This window comes from Delphinapterus leucas, chromosome 10 (genome assembly GCF_059928025.1).
Source record: "Delphinapterus leucas isolate spDelLeu-1000000601 "Yukka" chromosome 10, BTC_Dleu_Yukka2, whole genome shotgun sequence".
NCBI classification, from domain to species: Eukaryota; Metazoa; Chordata; class Mammalia; order Artiodactyla; family Monodontidae; genus Delphinapterus; species Delphinapterus leucas.
In genome coordinates this window covers 65,938,850-65,954,881 of record NC_143138.1, presented here as the reverse complement: position 1 = coordinate 65,954,881, position 16,032 = coordinate 65,938,850, and the positions used below count along the sequence as shown (strand labels likewise).

The 16,032-nt window shown below is 56.2% G+C and overlaps 1 protein-coding gene across 1 annotated transcript; it reads right to left on the bottom strand.

The window, feature by feature from the left end:
• Nucleotides 1-142: 142 nt before the first annotated feature.
• Nucleotides 143-15,986, bottom strand: P4HTM (prolyl 4-hydroxylase, transmembrane). The gene is made up of 9 exons (XM_022573212.3): nt 14,503-15,986; nt 14,189-14,270; nt 5,551-5,741; nt 4,595-4,691; nt 3,039-3,201; nt 2,294-2,479; nt 1,450-1,540; nt 1,121-1,244; nt 143-593 (listed from the first exon to the last, which is right to left on the bottom strand). Exons 1-9 carry the CDS (start codon nt 14,830-14,832, stop codon nt 373-375), a joined length of 1,485 nt encoding a protein of 494 aa, XP_022428920.1. The 5' UTR covers nt 14,833-15,986; the 3' UTR covers nt 143-372.
• Nucleotides 15,987-16,032: the final 46 nt, after the last annotated feature.

Sequence of the window (16,032 nt, the reverse complement as noted above, 5' to 3'; positions counted from 1 at the left end):
CGCCGGGGCCCAATGACGACGGCCCTCCGCCCCACGCCGTCCGGCTGGGATTGGCGGGGCCGAATCGCCCTCCCCCTCACGTGACGTCGCAGCATGCACCCGGCCGCGGCGCCCCGCCCCGCCCATTATGCGTACAGCCTGTTCCGAAGTTCTCGGCCCTGCAGCTCCAAGTCGCGTAGTTTTATTTGTTGGGGAAGCACGGGGCTGTACACAATAAATAACATGGATATAGGAACTGTGCCCTAATCGCGGCTGGAGGTGGGGATGGGGCAAGACATCGGCCAGGCCTTTGGCCTGCAGCTGGACAGGGGTAGGGCCCCCAACCTCGGGCAGCTGGCGACCTGCGGCTGGGGACCGCGACGGACACTCCCCTCAGAGTTCCACGCGAGTGTCGCGGTAGGCCCGGTCCAGGGCCCACTCCGGCTGCGAGTCGGCGCCACTTTCGCGGGCCAGGCGCGCCATCTCCTGCTGGAACAGTGCCTGCCGCGCCCGGCTGGGGTCCACGTTGATCCAGTTGTTGGCGATCCACTTAGTGCCACGCGTGACCAGGCAGCCCCCGTGCAGCGAGTAGTCGTCCACGTCGCCCACCCAACCTAGGAGAGGAGGATGGTGTGAGCAAGGGAGGGGACCAGAGGGAATCTAGGCTGGACTGAGCTGAGCTTGTGGGCTGACCTGAGCTTGGCCTCATATTGCCCAAGTGCATGGCAAGGGTAGGCCCAGCTGTGCACACCTTCAGTGGCAAACATCTGGCCACAAGGCCTCCTTGGGGGCTCAGCATCTTTCTCTAGCGAATGCCTTATCAACACCACTGGCTCTCTGAAATCAGCTTTCTTGCTGCCCGGCCTGTCCACAGCCCTTCCCAGTCTGGGCTACTAAGGTGCACGTGTCCCCCGCCCCAGTCAGCTGTAAGGCTAGGGCATCAAGGAATGACAGGGTTCCAGAAAGCCCAGGAGGCTGCACAGGTGCAGGCTGCTGAAGTCACTGAGGATGGTCTTTGGGAGGCACTAGGGGCAAAAAAACATTTGAAGGGCAGCCAGAAACAGCTCACCAGGGTGGCAACCAGGGCTGGGTAAAGGGAAGCTTCCCTCAAGGCAGCCCTGGCCTGGCCACAGGTCCTCACCTTGCCCATCAGGCAGGTAGTTGTACCAGAAGACTGCTGTGCCCTGGCGGGGCTTGACACGCAGGTTCCCCTTGTCACAGTGCCTCCGAGTGTCACGGAGGTCAACATCATCCTGAATCAGACTCTGTGGGCAGCAGAGTGGTGGGGTTTTCAAGCTGCCCTGACTGTATGGCCAGGAGCCTAAGGACAGCCAGTCAAAGGTGGCCAGAGGGAAACCAGTCAGATGTCCCCAGGGGACTGTTTAGGCCTCATCCCAGGTCTGGGGGGGTATGTACTGTTTGCCCAAGGCCCTGCCATCCCACCAGAGTAACAGCCCGGTTGGCCCTTACCATTTCATCATAGGTTCTGTTGTCTGCTACAGGAAAGACAGTCTCGCCCCCACCGGTGACGTTGTTCAAATAAAACAGCACTGTCATGTAGCTGTAAGGCAGGGGGACTGTTGAGCTGGTTCCCAGCTGTGGATGCTTCCCAGGGGCTTACCTGTGGGCAGGATAAGCTGCCCAGGTCCCCAAGGGCCAGAGGGGCAGGCTGGGATCAGTGACAACAGGGCAGGTCAGTACCGAGATGTCCCTAGCCCATTCTTCTTCCCACAAACCCAGTCTCTTTCTGTCAGTCACAATGTTTTTTATGGCCAAGATCACAGGTGCAATTAGCAATTAGCAATTAGCTAAATTACATGGCCCTGACCAAGGGCCAGCTGGGAAAGGTAGGCTAGCAGAAGCAGCAAGATCATGCAGAGGGCTGGTTGTGACTAGAAGGCACTGAGCCAGAGCAGCCACATGAAGAGGAGAGACCTGCCACCATACCCTGGCAGGGGAGGGGGGCATAGCTTCAAAGGGAGAAGCTGAGGTCTCCAGCAGTGCCAGCAGGATCAATAACCAGGGAGGGAGCGGAAAGAATCAGGGGTCCAAACTTGCCCTTTGCCTGAGAGCTCTGGGGGCAGCTTTCAGTGTCTGTGGGTACCTCAGTCTGGCCACTGAGACAAGATGACCACCCCTTTTGGGCCACTTGGTAAACAACCTGAGGGGAGAGGTGGGGGTATCCTCGACCAGGATGGCCCAGCACTCTCCTGGCCCCATACCAAGGGGCAAGCCCACAGGGCAGGGCTGTGCTTGTGTCATCGGAGTGCCTGGTCTGGGAGTTGAAGACAGCCCTCAGGTGGGAGGTACTTGCCGGCAGGAGGTCTCGAAGGGTACAGACTCATTGGCTACCAGCTTGGTATGGGAGCAGATGGTCTCTGGGTACACAGGCCCGCTGTCCACATGGGCATGGTAGTGGCCTCCCTCGCCATACCGCACGACCTGCAGCGGCTCGCTGAGCTCCACGATCTCAGGTGACAGGCGGGTGAGGCGCAGTACCCTGGTGGGCAGCAGGCATTCAGCTAGGCAGCCCCATGCCAGGTGGCACCCTGAGGGAGCTGGCAAGGTGGACCCTGGGCCTGCCACAAGCTCTGCCCCTATTTCCACTGGAAGCTCCTTAAGCCACCCCAGACTGGCCCTGTAAGAGCAGGAAGGGGTTACTCATGATAAGCCCTTCTCCCTGGGTGCCAGAGACATCACTGGGTGGGAAAGATGAAATCTTCATTAAGTTGGGGGAGGGGGAGACACTCCCTCCAGGAAGGAGGCTGTTTATCTAAAACCCCTGGCTGCTCAGGGGCAGGGGGTCCTGTGGACAGAGATAAGAGATCACTTCTCTAATTAGCAGAAAACAAACATTCACTCTGTTTCTAATCCCAAATGTCTACTGTTTCCCACAATCAGGGCTAATTTGCTTTTGTTAATTGTCCCCTAATGAGTCCCAATCCTGGTCTAACAAGTGGAACTTAATCCTGAGTTGGTTAATCAATTCCGTTTTCTCAGTCCCAGCTAAGGACTTCTATGGGGGCCCTGCACCAGGGAGGACAGCCTCAGGTGCTCACCTCTGGCGGATGGCGCGCATAACGTGGTGGGCACCTTCGCCCTGGTAGAGCCACGTGTGGTGGCTGTTCCGCACCAGCTGGCTGGACTCTGCCTTGTGGCTCCTCATATACTTGTGAAAGTCGCGAAGGTCCATGTTGGAGAACTCCTGCCGGCTCAGCACTCCTGCACAGGGCACCCATCATTAATGCCCACCAAGCCCATGTGGGGAGGGCATAGTGGGGAGGCTGCACCTTCCTACCTACCCCTGGCCTCAGGCACGGGGGGGCCATGTGCACCTGTCCCTCAACCTGGACTCAGGTCAGATGAAATTGGCCTCTGTCACATTAGGCCCTACGGGAAGACCCAAAGAAGCTCATTTCCTCAGTTTAAGCCCTGATTTTGCCCCCAAAAGGATGAAGCCCAACCCCCATTAGACTGGCCAGAGAGCAGGGTCTCCAAAGGAAGCTTAAGCCATATGGCCAGGACACTAGGCCAAGGACTGCCCTTGGCCCTCCAGCCTGGCTCTGTAGAGCATGGTGGCCACTCTCTGGTCCTGTAGAGGGCGAAGAAAGAGAGCATTCAGTGTTGGGTTTTGTCCAGGGCCTTCCACACTGTAGGGTGTAAGCTGGGATCGGTCCCCAGGAGTTCCTTTGTGACCTTGGGTCTCATCCTGAGTGGAATACACCTGGCCAGTCCTGCCCGCTGGGTAAACCAGTCTACCTCAGCAGAGAAAGCCAGGCCACTCTCCCAAATGAGAACACTCTCCCCTGTTCCTGCTCAACCCACGAAGCTGGGCTGTATCCTCTTAGGGTTCTGGAAGAATAGCTGGTGTCTTTGCTACATGTTATCCTGGCTGACCCAACTGACACACTTCCATGCTTCGGCCCAGATTTCTCTGAGGGTTGGGGCACTCGAGGGCTGTGAGTCTGTCACGAGCTCTGCACATAGGGGCAGTAGCAGCATGATGCCCCTCCAGCCACAGGTCCCAGTCAGATTCTTCACTGTGGGTTCACCAGCCACAAAGCCATTCTTCCAAGTCCTATTTCCTCAACTGGTCCAGAATTTGGACATGAGGGTAATGACTACACCTCAGAAACTTCCTGGGGGTTATTACCAAAGGCGAGGGTGCTTACAGGACAGCACTCCTGCCCACATGACCCCAAACAGTTAGCATGACTCCAGGTGGGCAAGAGGAAGGCAAGGGGGACCTTGGTTAGACCAGAAAGGCCGACTGCTAGGGCAAGACCGTGTGCCTGGCTGGAGAGAGGCAGATGCCAAGCTGACCTCACTGTTCCTTTGCTCCCGCTATACCACTCTGCCCTCTGCCAGCCAGCAACCATACCTCCTGTACCCCAGATGCTGCCTGGTGAGGTCAAAAGAGCCTCCAAGAACTGCCCTCTAGACTGTCACCAAAGGGAATGGGAGAGTCTAGCTACTGCCTACTTCCCAGGGGTAAGGGCAAGGCTGGATCCTCACCTCCTCATCTCTGGCTACTCTAGAAGCTGGGCATAGAGGCTACCTGGCTTGGGGGGCAGGAGGCTCACAGCGACAGAACTGTGGCAAGGTATGAGCTCACCATCACCATCAGGGTCAGCCTTGATCGCAGAGTACATCTCCTGAATGTTCTCTGGAGTCATCCACCGTCCATTTCCCAGGCGAGTCTGGGCCAGGACCTAAAGCACAAAATGGTGCCTCAGTGGGGTGGCCCCAGTGATGGAGAGTCACCAGAGCACAGACAGCTGCCTAGTTCCTTCTGTAGGGCTGAGGGTTCAGGTGATAGGGCATGGGTGAGGACGAAGGACAGAGCCCAAGGTCCCTGAGCTGAAGTGAGGGTAGGCAGAGAGGTCTAGAGGCATCTGGGGAGGAAGCCAGAAGACAGTCAAAAGACCTGTGGGCCATGACCATTCTCAGCCCTGGTGGGACTGTGGCTTCCATGGGGAACACTGTCAGCCTATTGGAGGCAGAGCAAAGGACAGGCCTGTGTCCCACCCAGATACCCCAGGTGAGGTGGGGGAGGCCAGGGCCTGGGTGCGAAAAGGGAAGAGACACCATGGGGAGGCCTGGCCAGTGAACGACCACCAGGCCCCTTAGGAAGATCGGGCCCGGTGAGGCACTCTATATAGGCAAGGGACCCTGCACCCCACCAAGACCTCTCTCAGAAGCCTGGGTGTGAGGGGCATGCAGAGAGAGATGCAGACTTCTGGCTTCCTCTGAGCTGCCACCCCATCCACCATGAATTCTGTGGGGTTCCCAGCAACAGCAGCAAGGAATCCAGACCACAGACAGCACACCACCTGGGAACTGTGGCAATAAATGCCATCACCTCCAGGTAGATTCTCCTGCCATCCTCTGGGGTTCCCAGGGCAGCAAGGGGCTCTCTAGGAGGGAAAGTGGACCCTGGGCATGCCCAAGTTGATCTGAGGTGGCATCTGACTCTTGGGGCCAGGGCCGAGCAGTACAAGTGACCTGGCCACCAGAAACAATTTTGGGCATTCCCACCCTGGTGCCTACTCCAGGCCCCAGGATCCCAACCTCATGGAGCTGCAGGCGACCATCATGGTTTTGGTCCAGCAGCTGGAAGAGGTCCAGCTGGCTGATTTGCATTGTGCCCATTGCTTCCTCATACTCTTCGGTGGGCAGGATCTGGCTGCGTTGTAACCCCTTCATCTGTGCCAGGTGGATGATGAGCCGACACTCCTCATCACTCAAGAAGCCAGGGATTTCTGCCAGAAGAGGTGGGGTGGGGGGTGAGGCCAAGAACGGGGCCAGGACGCTGATGCACCAAATAAATACCTTCCTCTCTGCAGGGTTCTTGGGGTAGTCCCTGTCCCCTGCTGGTCACCAAGTCAGGAGGACTTCACATCTGCTGTAGACCGTGACCCCAAGGTCAAGTTGTCCTGCAAAGGTTAGCCAGCGTTTGGAACACGGGGCCTCTCTTTTTGATGCTGAGAGCACACAATTTCCAGGGGAGTCCTGGGAGGTGAGCCAGAGCAAAGCTGGGGATGGGCTAACCCACCTTGGAGTGGGACCAAAGGCCAGAGGGTGGACCTGAGGGGTGGAGGGGTGACCTCCACTCCTTACTGGGTATATATTTCAAAAGGGCGGGGGGAATGTTGGCAGGTTTTTGCTTTCATTATTGCTTTTCAGCATTGTTCAAATAAAAACAAAGTGAATACATCCAGCATTCTAGGTCTTGCCCTCCATTCTCTTGCACAAGTGGGTGCTGGTCATCCGTCCACTACTGAGTTGCCCAGCGCTGGGAGGTCAGTGGGGGTCACTCAGGTTTTTAGCAGATGCTCTGAGAAGATGCCCCAGTGTCCTTTGCTTTGGGAACAAATGTACACTGAACGCCTACTCCATGCCTCTAAGCCCAAGTCAAGGCCAGTCGGGCCTGGGGCTTAGCTCCAGTGGCTGGATGACCCCACACCAGCTCCACAAGCAGCTCAGTGGAGCTGGAACGCGAAGCTCACACCTGGCGAGCCCACATCCCAGCGACTCCAGGCACTTCCAGGGCTGGAGCCTGGGCCTTGCTTCATTCTCTTGTTCCTGGGAGAGAGGACTTCCTTTGACAGGGCACAAGAGGCCCACACAGGAACTGACTGGAGGAAGGGCCATGCCGCCACTGTGACCCTTCAGAACTCCTGCAGAGTGGTCTGCCACTTTTCTGGGTTATTCTCTCAGCATGAAGTTCCAGTCATTGCCAAGAGGAAGGGAAATGGCCACTCGGAGCCAGGATTGGAGCAGTTTTTAATAGTAATCACAGCAGATCACACTTAGGGAGCACAGACTCTGTGTCCTGTCCTAAGCATGTCATCAACCCCGTAATCCGTATACTCGTCCTAGAAAACAGGCCCCATTAATTCACCCTTCCTCCCTGAGGATCCCCCAAGCACAGAGACATCAGCAACTTGGCCAGGGCCCCACAGGCTGTCGTACTCCAGAACCCAGGCTCACAGCCAGATTCAGCTTCCATAGGTAGGTGACCCAGATGTGATGACACTGAGGACAGGAAAAAGCCACCCCACCCCACCCCCACCTCCGGCCTGCCTGATCCCCTCAACCTGTCAAACCCAGAAAGGGTATGAGCCATCCACTGGGGGATCAAATTGCTAATCACCAGTCACCTCCTGATCATTTAAAAAGATAAACAAACAAGAAAAGTAAACCAGAAAAAGAAAACACAGGCCCAGGTTTCTTCAGTTTATTAGGTGCCAGTCATTCACAGGCCCAAAGGAGATGCCACCCTCTATACAGCCCCCTGCCATGTGCTATTCAAATGTAAACAGCCCAGGTCAGCACACTGGGGCCTAACCAGGTGGGTCTGAGCACATGGAAGCTGGGCAAACATTGGCTCCTGGGGTGTGGGTATAGCCCTTATAAAGCCCCCAACCTCAGTGCACTGAGACCAAGGCAGAGAAAGCAGGTGATGGATCAAGGGCTGTGGCGGCTGGTGGCACTGGTGGTGCTGTTGGGTGACGGTGGGGCAGGGGCTCCCTGGGGCCCCACGCGGTGCATGGCCATTCCCCAAGCCATGGCGCTGTGCCACGACATTGGCTACACAGAGATGCGGCTACCCCACTTGCTGGACCATGACACAGCAGCCGAGGCCATCCAGCAGTCAGTCAGCTGGTTGCCCCTGCTGGCCAGGGAGTGCGACCCTGATGTGCACCTCTTCCTCTGCTCCCTCTTTGCCTCGGTGTGCCTCGACAGGTAGGGCAGGGGCTCCCAGGTAAGGGTGGGGGCCTCTCCTCAGCCAGGGCCTGCTATGGAAGCTCTTCACTAATCATTGCTGTGTACCTATCAGTGACAGGAGGATGAAGGATTGTTTTGTCAGGGTGTTGCTGGCAGAGAGCGCAGATGCCCATGGGACACAGGAGACATAGGCAGGGGACTATCAATGGTGTGCACCCTTGGTCTGGATCCACAAATCAACAAGGGCTCTTAAATGTCAAGGTAGGGCAAGTGAGCAGCCCGCTCTAGGCTAGGGGCTGAGAACCCCTCTCCAGTGAGGTGTGGCAACTCTGTCTGCCCAAAGGATCCTGGCCAGAGATGGAGCCACGGCTCATCTGGTGGCTTTTTCTCTCAGAGTCCAGAGATTGCAAGGCTGATTCCTCTTCCCCAGCCTAACCTACCCCGTGAACAACAGCTCCCTCAGTTTCTTCTTTGCAGAGCCAGGGCCCTTCCTAGAGCCTCAGGGTGACCATGCCTATAGCAGCAAGAATGGGCTCTTTCAGAAACTGAGGATTGGGCCCCTTTGCTCTTGGCCAACCCCAGTCCTGGCTAGAAACTGCAGTGTCCTGCAGGCCTTTCAGGACAAGAGGGAGGGCCCTGCTTTCTCCCTCCAAGATGGGGAGTGAAGGCCCAGAGTGCAGGGCCCCTCCCACAGCCCTCTCCCAGGCACTAGGCATCCACCGGAGCTGTAGGGGGAGATGCACTGCAAAGGTGGAAAGCAGCCTGGGCCAGGGCAGGGGTGGGGCTGGGGATACAAGACAGAAGGGCTGGGAGACCCAGGGCTGAGGGCTAAGATTTCAGCAAGCAAAGGAGCAAGAAGCCCAGCTGCAGGGCTGTTGCTAGGTGACCAGGGTGTCGTTGCCCAACAACCGTGGAGTTTCTGGCCAGGCCTAGAGCTAGGAGCACACAGAGGCCCCAGCTTGGAATCCAGGAACCCTGGTCCTGAGTACCCGCTGCCCCTGACACTTTCCCTGCCCTGCAGGGTCATCTACCCGTGCCGAAGCCTGTGCGAGGCCGCGCAGACCAGCTGCGCCCCCATCATGGCCTGCTATGGCTACCCCTGGCCAGCCATCCTGCACTGTGGACGCTTCCCCGCCGGCCACGGCCTCTGTGTGGCTGCCATCTCCAACGGCTCCCGCCCGAGCCACCCACGTGAGTCTCTACACAGCTTCTAGGCTGGTCTAACCCTTTCTCAGCCCCACAGGCTGCACCCCACCCTTTCAAATCACAACTCTCGGGGATCAGGTAACTGGGTCTCTCTGGTGGGAAAGAAGAGGGACAACCCACAGCGGCCATCCATCTCAGAAAGGGTAAAGAACAAGGGGAAAGTGGGAGAAACCCCTGCTGATGGCTCCCCTCCTCCACCCGGGGTCCAGGGGGAGCCTCACTCAGCTCTTCCCCGCAGTGCCGCGTGCCAGCTGCAGGGACTGTGAGTTGCAGGACACCAGCTCGTCCAAGGAGGTCCTGGACATGCTCTGCGCTAGCGATTTTGGTGAGCCTCTGGTGCCCAGCACCCCTTACAAGTGGGTTCATTACAACTCCTGGCTTGGTGCTAAGACAAAAGAAAGAGGGGATACCCAAACATTATGCCTGATTAGAACTAAAAAATAAGTTCCTTTAATAATTGCTAAAAAAACAACATCCCAGGAGGACAGGCCTTCTCTAGGACCCTGATTCCAAGAGCAGAACATCAGACAAGAGGGTTTGGCTTACCAGGTGAAGGGGAAGATGGGGATACTCAGAGGGGCCAGGCTCATCACCTCAGCCCTCTGATCCCATTCAGCAGTGAAGGTTAGGCTCTCCTGGCGCAGTGGGTCATCCTCCAGACCCTCAGACTGCAACCTGGACTCACAGCTAGAGGTGCTGAAGGCGGGCCCACTGCCCCCTGGGGAGCTGGCGCCTACTCTGCGACACTGGCTACAGCTGGATGCCACGTGTGTGTACAACCTCCTGTGCGGAAGGTATGCTGGGACCTACGTGCTGAGTGGGGAGGTGCAGGGTCACAGTCTGCTGGTAACCACGGCCTATGGTTGGAGCCAGGGCCACAGAAATCTGCAGCTGGCCATGTGCAGGTGGCATCATCACCAGTGCCCAGAATAGAGTCAACCCAGGTGGGGAGAGCCTGGGACTTTATAGCCACAGCCTCTGCAGTGGCCACGCAGACCATGTGCTCCCCTGGACACACATAAAACCCTCTTTCTGCTGCCCTCCATGGATATTTGCAGACCAAAGTCCAGAGTAACTCCAAGGCTCACCCAGGACCAGCACAAGGCAGGGCAGAAGTCCACTTCTGTGGTCCTTCCTCCTGGAAAAAGTCAGCTAGCCTTGTGTGCTGGGCAGGCAAGACTACCTTTCTGAACTTCCCAGACCTGGGATGCCAGACTGGCTGATGCCCTGCTCCTGCCCACAAGCCCCAGCATCCCAAGTTGAGCCTCAGGGCAGGCACAAAGCCTCAGGCTATGCTCACCCAGGCACTATGCTGCTTGTCAAGCCCCAGACAGACTCAATTATATCTTCCTGACCTTTACTGAGTCCACAATCCTGCCAAGCAGCGGGCCTGTGGAACAGCAGGGGGGTTCATACAGAAAACTGCACTAAGCTGCTTACAAACCTGAACTAATATGCATACTACAATTCTTTCCCTACTTCTGTGCTTCTGTCAAGAGAGCACAGTGGTCTTATGTAACTGCTTTATTGTTTTTTTTAAGCTGAAAAAGAATAGGTCTGGAAATCCTATAATAAAGCAGTTATGGTTTTAACATACATTGTTTTGTGTACTGGTATCAATTACTCATTTACCTTAAATAGCTAAGAAAGTGGACTAAAACTCTTGCTGGCCCACTGGAAGTGCCCCCTGCTGCTCTTGAAGAGGGTGCCAAATAAGGAGGTACCTGCCCAGGTGATGGTGGAGGCCACTCTGCACACAAAGACAGGTGCTGGACTGGCTGAGAGTATCTAGTAAACCCCTCCAGCTGGCCAATAATTGTCAGCAGTAGACTCTGGCCGCTGGACACACAGCCATATCAAATCAGGCCTCCCACACATGCAGCTAACCTTTAGGGGCAAAGACACAATTAACAAATAAATACAGAAGATAGCTTCCAATGATGCTAAGCGCTGAGAAGAAAACGGAGCAGGCTGATGCAACAGAGAGCCTGGAAACCTCTTGAGACCAGTCTGAGGTGGAGAGAGGTCTCTGAGGAGGCGAGGTTTGAGCAGAGGCCTGATGCGGGGGAAGGCACCCTCGGTGAGAGCCAAGTCTGAGCCTTCTGGTGGAGGGAACTGTGCATATAAAGGCGCCAAGGCAGGACTTCCCTGGTGACGTAGTGGTTAAGAGTCCGCCTGCCAATGCAGGGGACACGGGTTCGAGCCCTGGTCCGGGAGGACTCCACATGCCGTGGAGCAACTGGGCCCGTGTGCCACAACTACTGAGCCTGCGCTCTAGAGCCTGCAAGCTACAATGACTGAGCCCGCGTGCTGCAACTACTGAAACCCATGCATCTAGAGCCCGTGTTCCACAGCGAGAGGCCACCGCAATGAGAAGCCCGTGCACCCTGAGGGGTAGCCCCCGCTCACCGCAACTAGAGAAAGCCCACACGCAGCAACGAAGACCCAACACAGCCAAAAATAAATTAATTAATTAAAAAAAAAAGGCGCCAAGGCAGCAATGAGCTTGGTGTCTGAGTGAGTGAGGGAAGGGTGGTGGGAGATGAGGTCTGAGAGATGAGAGGGTCTTGGGGCACCAAATGAGACGTAGAAGTGGAATGGGAAATCATGGAGGCTTTTAAGGAAGGGAGTGATGAGATCTGATCTGCTGTTTAAATACAGAATGAGTGTGAGGTGGAGGGAGAAGTGAGCCACATGAGAGAAAGCAATGTCCCTAGAGAGGTGACAGTGAGTCAGAGCTGGAACACCTCCCTTCTGAACTGAACAGGACAACGGTCCAAATCCTTGGGAAATGCCTACCACAGTCAAGCAGGTATCCTCCAGGAACCTGGGGGGGGGGGCTTTTGTGGCCCAGGTCCCACTTACCAAATATCTCTAGGAACAAAGGTGGGAAACAGGAAATTTCCCCCAAAGGGAGAGGCTGAAGGTTACGTGCGGATTTCCCTGTGAAGTGGTGGGGTTCCCTTCCACAGAGATGGAGGCACCCTAGGGTAAAACCCAGTCCCCTTGCCCCAGCTGACACCTTGAACACCTACCCCTTGAGCCCTGGCATTTTGGGTCCCTGATGGTGGGTCACAGTAGGGCAAGGTGGCATAGCGGGCCCATTCTCCTTGGGCTCTGCCTGCCTCTTTAGGGCGACAGTAGGTGGATGGACAGGCAGGCACAGAAAACAGAGACACTGCTCCTTCTTGGAGTGAGGCTTCCTTCTTTGGATTCATCCAACACCACATTCAGGAACTGCCCCTCCTTGGACACCCTCTCCCCTGTGGTTAGCCTGTCTCACAACTGGACTTCTTATAATCACTGACCTCTTCCTCATTTGTCTCACCTCATTTCACCAAGCAGCAAGCCCCAGGACTTTCTGAGTAAAACCTGGGACATCTTTCACCAACAGACTCAAAGGTAGTGTAAGAGTTTTGGAGGAAATGAGAACAACGATTAGGAAGGTCTTGCTGCAACTGCCCAGTTCTCCTAATCATGCCCTTTGTAATTTATCTGCACAAACAGAAACCCATCTGATGGCTTAACCAGAATCAGTTTACCTTTTGTCAAATCTCTTCTGCTTCCCATAATGTACTCTTGGTGACTTCGGGTCTGGGTTTCTCATTCTCTGCTTTGTAGGACTTTGACGCAACAAGCTGCATGTTAGGGGGTTAGGGTTAGGGGTTATGCCTCATGGCTCGCTTAACCTAACATATATCTGAATTAAGTATATACGGGTCCAAAAAGGCTGATGAGAGAAAGTACACCCACCTCAATGTGTCCGTCTCACAACAGTGGAGTAGTAATGGGGAGAGTTGTTCCCTTGCCTGGATCACCTGTTCCTTGACAGCCACCTGGCTTCATCCCACAGCTCCTGCGGGTCTGTGCTCAAATATCCTTCTCAGCGAGGCCCACCCTGACCACCTTACTCAGTTTCAACCCCAGTTGAAATTCTGCCTTACTTGTCTGTGATCACTTATCACCATCTGACACACCATGCGTGTTTATTTGTCTGTAACCTCATTCGACTGTCAGCTGCAGGTGTTTTTTGTTTTCCTATTTTGTCCAATTCTGTATTCCCGGCACCTGAACTACTGCTTTGCTCAGACTTCAACATTATGCAATAATAATAATAATCTTTTAGTGCCTTCCCTACAACAAGACTGACATCCTAATCTATGTGAAATCACTCTCACAGGTCTAGGCATAATCCCCAACCAGGGCCCTCTGCCTTAGGGTTAACAGCATGCGCTCAGATGCTCTGCTTTGGTTCCCAGTCCCCTCCTGAAAGCCCCTTACCCCTTCCATCCCCCAGCAGCCAGGAACACCTCAGGTCTGCAGATAAGTGTGTCACTGAGGCTGGGTACCCAGGACTGGGGTGGGAAAACCTATCTTGGGCAAGGTCATGGGTCTGGGGACCCCCATCTTGTTGGTACTGGTAGTCTTTGAAGGACTTCAGGTCTTCACAACTAGCACGTTGGCTTTAGAGTGCAGGCTGTAGAGAAAGTCTGCCTTGTTCTAATCCTAGCTTCACCCTGAACTAGCTGTGTGAGCCTGGCCAAGCAACAGGGGCTCTCTGTGCCTCACTTTCTCACCCACTAGCCTGACAGTGGGACCTACACACATCTCATAGAGGGGTTGTGAGAATTAAATGGAATGATCACATAAGTCTAGCACATAACAAGAGCTCAGAAAATGTGAGCTATGATGCTGGTTCCAAATGAGGTCACCCTGGAAGGCTCTGCCTACTGTAATGGCTGAACACAAAACTCCATCCTAAGAAGAATCCCAGAGTGCTGGTAGCAAAGGCTGGTGCCCTTGTGGGGCAGGTTTGGCGGCACCAGCTTACCCACATTTGGACAGCCTGCTTATCAGACCCACTTTGGGAGTGGAATTTCCCCTCACAGGTCCTGAGATCAGCTAGGACCTGGTTATCAGTCTGTCTGACCCTCCCCCCATTCTAGAATGTGACAATTAACCATGGCAGGGAGCCTCCAAAGACAGTTTCAATGAAATGTTTAGACACTAGCTTCTAGATCACATTGCTCAGCCCTGTGATGGAATCAGCTGCAGAGAGTAAGGGTCACAGAGGGGAGTGTGGAAAGGTCAGCCTGTCACCCTATATTGGAGATGGGGGCGGGTACCTCACTTGGGGCAACCTCTGGGTGGAAAAGAAAGGGCTACTTTGAAGCAGCCATTTTCAAAACAGTAGTCACGTGGTCAAATGAGCCTCAAGGCAGCCACCAAATCGTAGCCCCTGACCCTTCCTGGGGGTGCCCAGCGAACTTACCGAAGAGCAGCGGCTTGAGGCTGAGGGTTCGGATGAAGTGATCCCTGTCGGCGACCAGCTGGACCTTGCGCTCATACCCCACCTAAGGGAAAGCGGCACAGCGGGCAGCTTGGGCGCCGGGCAGCTCGGGCGCCAGGCCCCTACGTGCGAGAAAGGAAAAGACGCCCCGGCCCGGTGGGCGGCGGCGGGCGAGTGAGGGGGTGCGCGCGGCAGGCCGGGACGGCGCAGGGAGCAGCGTGGAGCCCCGGGCTGACTGCCGGCCGTCTCGGGCTCGGCGGTGCAGGGCCTGGAGCGCGCCGCGGCGGAGGCCTCACCTTGATGCCCTCCAGCCGCGTGAGGGGAGCCAAGGTTGGCGCGGGCCCGGGGCCCTGGGCCCGGCGCTGGGGCCCGGGGTCGCTGCTGTCGTCGCCGTTGCTGTAGTGTACGAAGAGCAGCAGCGCCAGCACGTTGCCCAGGTACAGGTGCACGAACACCATCAGCACCAGGAAGTAAGCGCGCGAGCAGATGCCGCGAGGCTTGCACAGCGGCCGGACCGGTGTGTCCTCACAGTCACCTAGTCCCGCCGCTGCCCCGGCCGGGTCGTGCTGGGGCGGCGCCCACTGCGGACTCACAGCCTCAGGCCGCCGGCCTGCCGCCGCCGCCATGGTGCCCAGGTTGCGCGCGCACCCAGGGGAGGGGCCGCGGGGTTGTCAGCGCCGCGCCGCGCCGTAGCCAGAACCACCGCCGCCGAGCCAGCGCGCGCGGCGGTCACCAGCAGGGGGTTCCTGGGGATCCCGCGCCCGCGCTGCACTCAAGATCTCCGCTCCTTGAACCCCGGCCCACACTGAAGTTCCTCTTCCCGAGCTGGGTTATCGTTAGGAGGAGATGCACACTCCCCAGGGCAGAAGCCGCCCCCCAAATGTAGATACAGACAAGAGCAGCACAGTTACAGGAAACCCCACTGGTAGTTCCTCCGTTCCCCGGTTGAGACGCACTTCCCTCTTCCCGGAACTGTATGGTCTGCATTTTCTCGCTCCCAGGAGTGGGGTGGCAACAAGGAGGAGGCAGTGCCAAAAGATGATTCAATATTGCGGCGGGTTGGGGCGCCGCGGAATCCGATGACTGCGCACATTGTGGTGGCGTCGGACCCAAGGCATTCGGCACTGACACTCGCCAGTGTAGGCGGCCAAGAAACGCCTTGGAGGTCTGCTCTGCGGTCGGTCTGAACCTCCCGGGAAGGGCTGCAGGAGTCAGGTCTTAGGAAGCAACTGCCTGATGTGCGGGGTCACATAGACGGGGGACCCAGTCTGCAGTGGTCAGAGAGGGCTTCCTGGAGGAGCCCTGGCACCCTAACAGTAACCTGCAGGAATGCTGCAGGTGCTCAGGTTCACAGGAACACTCCTTGCCTCAGCGCTGGCACATATGAAGAGGGAGAAAGGGACTTTTCCGTAATTGAGACACCAACGCCTCAGAGGAAAGTTAAACCCAGATTATCCCCAAATATGGATGTGGGAGGACATACCAGTAGCCAAGTGCCCAAACCTGGTCTTTTTCGTTCTCTGCTTACCCCCACCCCCACCCCCAAGGTGGACATGCGGACAAGAGGAACATCATTGAGGCAGGTCCCACCGGTGGTTTGTCTTTACACTAAGACCCCCTCCCCCTCCAACTTCCTCCCAGACAAGTAGAGTGTGCATATTCTGGTCTCCTCAGTAGGGCAGCCCCATCTTCTTCTCTTGGAGATTCTACACACAATGGCAGATTTCATCAGTGCCCAAGTATTGGGTTGGCCAAAAAGTTTGTTCAGGTTTTTCCATAACATGTTACTGAACTTTTTGGCCAACCCAATACGTGGGTTCATCCAG